Source organism: Mandrillus leucophaeus, unplaced genomic scaffold (assembly GCF_000951045.1).
Source record: "Mandrillus leucophaeus isolate KB7577 unplaced genomic scaffold, Mleu.le_1.0 Scaffold282, whole genome shotgun sequence".
In the NCBI taxonomy this organism is placed as follows: domain Eukaryota; kingdom Metazoa; phylum Chordata; class Mammalia; order Primates; family Cercopithecidae; genus Mandrillus; species Mandrillus leucophaeus.
This window is the reverse complement of record NW_012102943.1, coordinates 2,705,080-2,712,225: the sequence shown is the minus strand read 5'-3', so window position 1 is coordinate 2,712,225 and position 7,146 is coordinate 2,705,080. Positions and strand designations below refer to the sequence as shown.

Sequence of the window (7,146 nt, the reverse complement as noted above, 5' to 3'; positions counted from 1 at the left end):
TTTTTTTTTTTTTTCCTGAGATTTCCTTTGTGGCACCATAATAGAATGTTCCAGGTTCATCTCATATTTCTCCATCCCAGGAGTCATTATTACTCTACTTTTGAGTATGTCCTCAAAACTGGTCTAACAAGTCATTTCAGAAAACAAACAATTTCACTTCAACAATATACTGTTTGATGACTCAACACAAACTGCATGGGCTGCTTAGATCAATTTACACTTGGTTCATTGCAATCTTTGGCTGTTTCAAACATACACTGCTAAAAAAAAAAAAAAAAGATTGTCATTAAGAATATTACAGTAGACGTGAAAGTTTTGAGAAGAACCCCCCCCCCACAAATGTAAGCAATGGTAATGCATTTAAAGTATAGTATCACAAAGTCTCACTTAAGAGAGCGCACACCTGGGACAACCCTTCTTTACTATACTTCGTAGATGTCCTCACATCTTGATTAAATGGTTGTAACTGCTTAAAAACTGGCAAAGAGGAAACCTAAAATAATGCTTTATACCAGTTTGAGTCAGAACCAAACTGTTCCAGACTAGCTGGAAAACGACCCAGGAATTCACCTGCATTAAATGCTGCTGAATTTAACTGAGCTAAAATTGTCTAGGCCATCCCTTCTTAGAATTCCCATGACTCATTCTAGTCAAGAGTTATTAAGAACATATTCCTTAATAGTTCAGCAACCTTCAGGGAAAACTAGCTCATTGTCTTGGGTTCTAAAGTCCTTTTGTTTGATATTTTTATTATAATGAAATTAAACTTATGACTAGTACAGTATGCTCAGCTTAAAACATTTATGAGTACTGCAAGGACTAACAGAAACAAGAAAAGTCTTAATAAAAATATCTGTGGATGGGAAATCATTGTGAAAGCAAACCTCCAAATATCCATTTGTAAGCCATAAGAGGATAAGCACAACCATATGGGAGGAGATAACCAGTCTCTCCCTTCATATATATTCTTTTTTATTTCTTGTTATACCTTCCCAAAACAGAGACATTCAACAGTAGTTAGAATGGCCATCTCCCAACATTTTAAAAAAACTGCACCCCCCAATGGGTGAACAAAGTAAAGAGTAGTAGCCTAGAGTTCAGCTGAGTAAGCCACTGTGGAGCCTTAAGTGGTGAGGTCTTCCCATTTCAGAGTGATGTGTCTTCAACTTGTATCATCATTTTAGCGGAAAAACATAATTTAATTTTGCTGAAATGAGATTCATCTCGCGACAGGATTAGTAACAGCATTCACTGAATTTCACATTCTTCTTTTGTGAACAGTGAAGAAAATGAATGGTAGCTAGAAGATCAATGGGATTCCAGCTCCAGCTGCAGATGGAATGACGATATACCAGACAAAAAACACCTATATTTTGATTTACAAAGCTAATAGCAGTTTTAAATCTGCAACTTAATCACAGACCAACTACACCACAACCTTTTCAAATGGCAAAAATACAAAAAAGTGTTACAAAAATATTTCAGAAAAAGTGCATAGTCTAAGTGCATAGTAAATAAAAGCACTGAAAAATATCTTGCTAGAGGGAGTTCAGCTTGGAAAAGTTATTACCAAAGCTAAACATTTTTATTTTACACAAACTATACTCAAAAATAGCTTTATGAGACCGATTTCTGGCTAAAAGTATCAAAGGGTTTATTAGTCAAGAAACAAATACCTCAACCGACAAGGGTGGATAGAAAAGAAACAAAGAAGCTGCCTACCCCAAAAGTTCAGACTTAGTAAGATTTCTTCAGTATTACGGTACTAATATCCCTTAATGGCAGAATGTGATAATCATGGAATTAATTATTGCTAAAGTAGTTTTCAAATAAAAAAAGAAAAAAGAAAACAAAACAAATTAAACTTGACACAATCTGACCAAACACGTGTCAATTTACAATTTCAAGGTTATTTTACAAAATACCTAACATTTACATAATAGGCTCCCGGCAGCATTTCCAGACAAATGTTCTTTTAATTTATCCTGACATGCTATAAATGAATAAATTACATTATTTAAAAATTATCATCAGTAAGTTTTCCTTTCTCATGGGTCAGAGAAAAAGAAATGAGCGTGCAAAGAAGATTGAGAGGAAGCGCACGCACACAGATAACTTAAAGAAGCAGGAGGGGCTGGGGAGGGTCAACAATCACTGAACCTCACACAGTGTGATGCTCTCCAAGGGTGAAAGTCAACTGCTTATAGCCACTTCACAAGTATTTTAAAGAAAAATGTTTTGTAGGGAAACCCTTTAATGCTTTCATTTTTATTCAAAATCAGTCCAGCTGCTAGTCAGCGGGCAGCAGCTACAATACCAAGTTCTGGCAGTTGCAGAACTAGATATTGTGCCTGCAAGTCATAAAAAAAAAAAAAAAAGAAAAGAAAAAAAAATGAAAGAATGCCTTTCCCCTTCAGACAAAAGAAGTACTTTTTCGTTTTTTTTTTTTAAAAAAAGAGGAAAAGTTATAACACGAAACCTAAATTGACTTGCAAAGGAATACCATGTAACAAATGGCTTGAAGTAGTCTATCAAAAAATTGGGGAGATTTTTATTTAATAGTGAGTCAGCAAGGCATTTTTTGTTGTTTAAAAAAAATCTCATTTCCTTACAGAAACAGTTTTTAGTTTTTAATGAACTTGTAAACAAAAAAGCTCCCATTTCAAAATAAAAACAAAATCCCAGATCATATAGATGTTTACAGTGATTACATTTATCTAAGCAACATACATACATGTTCAGTTGTAAGATGTTAACTAAATTTCTGTGACAAATATGCTTTTTCTCTTTAATACCAAGAACATTATAGAGTTAATGCAGAGTCCTAAAGATAATCTAGTAGTCACTAAGTTTTTCTTAAGTCTTCACTTTAGATGCTGTTATTTCTAGCACAATTAAGCAGGCAGAGTCTTTCATATGCTCAAACACTGGAATCTTTGGTTGCTACCATATCAGCTGGCTTGCAGACAAGAAGCCAACCATTTTAAGAATGTTTTAAGTGAACAACTTGCAAACCCCAGGGATGGAAAAACCCTAAGAATGCACAATTGTGAGCATTTACAACCATCACAACTGTGGCTGAAGACTGTTCATGCCGTTCTTCTGAAATGAGATCTCAAAGCAGTATAGTTCAAAACAAAAGGTTTTAACAAAAAATTGGCATATGCACAATTTCTCCACCAATTTGTGTGTGTCAACCATTTAGTTAACTTTTCCACTTGAAAAAATGCAATAGAAAACCGGACACCATGTTTCACTATCTCAGTTAATATTCACAATTACAGCGGCTACAACTCAGGACACAGCATCACCAATGCTGCCCAGAGTCAGTTTATACTGAAATTAAGTTCTTTACACCAAGTAAATGGTTGTCCACAACCACTGGCTAGTGTACATATGAACTAAAATTTCTAGATTTGGGGAGAAACAAATGCTGCTCCGATCATCTGCTCTGCTTCTTCTGTTCCTCAATTCACGCTTAGAAACCTGGTAAAAAATCAAAACAAAAAAAAAGTTAAAATTCCAAGTTAAAAATTTTAAATTACACCCAAAATATGGAAATTGGGTGGAACTGAGCCAATAAGTATAGTGGCTCATGTTATTTCATCTCTTGTGAAAAGTATTAACTCAACTTTTTAAAACAGAAAATCATGAATCTATACTTAAAACTAATTTTTTCTGTTTTGAATGACTCTAAGGAGTGGTACAGTGAATTCAAAGCCTCTCAGCATACTAAAATAATTATTAGTAATTCAAACGATCATGTTTCTGCATTTTTAGCACCCAGAACGTATTAGGCATTCAAATATTTATCAAACCAATGAAAAACAGATTGCTTCGCTTTAAGTAAAGAATACAATTTTAATCCTACCATGAGCACAAACTTGTGCACATTATTTCTGACACAAATTAAAACGGTTAGCTTTAATAATAAATGCATTCTAGGCATAATTATCTGTATTATTTTACTAAACAAAGACCTGAGAAGCATGTAATTTCTGTAGACAGACCTTTAAAACTTCTTTACCAGCCGCATTAGATTGTTTTGTGACTCATTAAAAAATGTAAGCAAGTGATGCTTTTTTGGCTTTATTTACTGCTCAAGCCTACACATGTTATACATACTTTCCTCCTCCATCACAAGTAGACCCTAGGGCTTCTACATAGGCCCCGGGCCAAGTTTGAATACAAGAAGCCTCAGGTCATAACCTTTATCTACAGCTAAAGGCAAAGGGAGAAAATATGCCTATCCCACATAGCCTGAAAATCTCGCAAGCACCGTTTTTACTCTCACCAGACACCCACTCTGAGGCATCAATGCCCCTCTGTCCACCTCCTTACAAATGAGCTAGAAACTACATACAGCTCGTTCTAGCCCACTCCAATCAATCCTCACTTCTTCAGCCCAGGCCACATTTTCTTCAATCATAAACTGCTCCTTTTCTTTTAGTTCTTTTTTCTTTTTTTTTGGAGACACAGTCTTGCTCTGTCACCCAGGCTGGAGGGCAGTGGCAAGATCTTGGCTCATTGTAACCTCTGCCTCCTGGGTTCAAGCGATTCTCCTGCCTCAGCCCCCAGAGTAGCTGGGACTACAGGCACCTGCCACCATGCCTGGCTAATTTTTGTATTTATAGTAGAGACACGGTTTCACTGTGTTTGTCGGGCTGGTCTCAAAACTCCTGACCTTGTGATCCGCCCAGCATGGCCTCCTAAAGTGCGGGGGTTACAGGTGTGAGCCAACCTGCCTGGCCTCTTTTACTTTTTAAACATTTGTTGGGCCATCTCCCATGATCTTTGTGGGAGAAACAAAATAATTCTACTATTTATTTCTTACGCATATATGCCTGGTTTTTTTTGGAAATAATAGCAAACATACAACAGAGTAGGTGCATAATAGATCTTTGTTGCCTGGGTACTAAGTCCATAAGCAGCAAATGCCAAAAATGAAAGATAACAAAACTTTGAGAATATACATCACCACAGGGAATATTATTTGATGCATGTTATTAAGAAGTATTAGCGAGGTAAACCTTTCTTTTAAAGACTGTCAAGCCAAACCTTAATTTAAAAAAATCTGACTAAACCCTGTGACCTAATTGCAATTTTAAAATACAGGAAAAGTTTCAAGCTTCTTGTTTGGGAGTTTAAAAAAGAAAAAAATTACAATACAGGATAAACGATGCAGGTTAAGAAACTAAGGATTAAACAGAAATGGCCCTTCCCCCATCAGGATTTGGTTTCAAGTCCTGCAATTCTTCTTAAACATGAATTAAAAACATATTTTCACAACTACTAAAATTGTTGGGTTTTATCAGTTTTCTTATGCAATCATATTAAACTAATTGTTACGAATATACCAAATGGCTTTCAAAGGGAGAACCACCATCACTAACAAACTAAAATGGAAACAAGTTACACTGTCAGTCAAAATACAAGGAAACTCTTGTGCCTTTAATAATAGAAAAACTTTAGAATATATCTGTACATCTTTTGACCTGGTATCTGAGGAATTGCTGAGTCAATAAATGATTACAATTGTTTAGAAACTGGTGAAAGGACAGCCTAATAATATTCCTGGTAGAATAGAGCAGTCAAATCCAGCTTTAACTCTTCAGATGGGTCAATGGTATGAAATTCCAGCCAGGGATCAATATTTCTCCAGTGAATTGTCCTAAGATGTTACTGAAGTATGTTTAGGAAAAAACCTCAATAGGAATATTCAACAGGTATTCAACATTCAGTCTTCAAGTACTAAGCATTCTTTTCCCCAATATGCGTTAGTCTTTGGTTTTTATCTTGCAGATTAGGTGGCTTATCCAGGCTTCCAAGAGTTCAAGAACCCATCTTCACTGTAACATCAGTTAAAATGAGGAATGATTTCCTTTATTCCTAGGGAAAAAAAAAAAAAAAAAGGAGGGGGGGAGTTAAAACAGAGTTGGAGGATTAATGTGATGATTAAGAAGTTAACAGCTTAATTAAATTTAAAATCTGTGAAAAGGAAAAAAAAAACGTTTATTTTTATATAACTAACAAGGAGATTCTATCCCTGCCCGCCACCCAATCTGAAATCTAAAATATATGTTCTGGTGCAGATGAGGCAGCTCACATCTGTAATGCTAACACTTTGGGAGGCTGAGACAGGAAGATCACTTAAAGCCAGGAGTTCCAAATAAACCTGGGCAACATAGTGAGACTTTGTCTGTAAAAAAAAAAAAAAATAAAAGGTATGCTTTTTTTTTTTTTTTTTTTTTTGAGATGGGGTCTTGCTGTTATGTTGCCCAGGCTGGACTTAAACTCCTGGGCTCAGGAGATACTACCACCTCAGCCTCCCCACACAGTGTGTATCTGTTCTTATTTGTAAATTAATTTCAAATGTTTGTGACTTTTTAAATAGAACCAGAAACTAGTTCAAAGGGCTATTTACGTAGTAGGAAGGCTTGTAAGTTTGTGACGGGGTTCTGAATTTTAGAATCCCTTCACACTACAACTTTTTAAAAGTTATTTTGAATATACTTTTCCTATAACATGGTTGTGGGTTATTTTTCTTTCTTTTTTTTTTTTTTTTTGAGATGGAGTCTCGCTCTGTCGCCCAGGCTAGGGTGCAGTGGCTAGATCTCAGTTCACTGCAAGCTCCGCCTACCGGGTTCAGGCCATTCTCCTGCCTCAGCCTCGCGAGTAGCTGGGACTACAGGCGCCCGCCACCATGCCAGGCTATTTTTTTTTATTTTTAGTAGAGACGGGGTTTCACAGGGTTAGCCAGGATGGTCTCCATCTCCTGACCTCACCGCCCGCCTCGGCCTCCCAAAGTGCTGGGATTACAGGATTGAGCCATCGCAATGGCCTTTTTCTTTTTAAAAAAATTATTTAAAATAGAGATGAGTTCTCCCTATGTTGTCCGGATGGTTCTCAAAATCCTGAGCTCAAGTGATCTTCCCATCTAGCCTCAAAAATGCTGGGATTATAGGAGTGAGCCACAGTGCCTGGCTGCTTATGTGGTTCTGTTGGTTGCACAGAATTAAGCTTGGAGAATTTTATATCAGACTGGCAGTATCTAAAGTTAAAGAATAATAATGTAAAAAAAAAAAAAAAAACAACCCTCTAATAACTCTTCCTTCCTTACAGAAACTAAGAGTATTTAAAGTTGGG

General features: G+C 36.2%; 1 protein-coding gene across 3 annotated transcripts in view; it reads right to left on the bottom strand.

Moving 5' to 3' along the window:
- Positions 1-951: 951 nt before the first annotated feature.
- Positions 952-7,146, bottom strand: part of CSNK1A1 (casein kinase 1, alpha 1) — a 66,589-nt gene continuing 60,394 nt past the window's right edge. For all 3 annotated transcript variants that reach the window (XM_011985380.1, XM_011985381.1, XM_011985383.1), the window contains one exon: positions 952-3,486. In XM_011985380.1, coding sequence (XP_011840770.1) covers positions 3,479-3,486 — 8 coding nt within the window. In that variant the 3' untranslated portion in view covers positions 952-3,478. The remainder of the gene's footprint in view (positions 3,487-7,146) is intronic.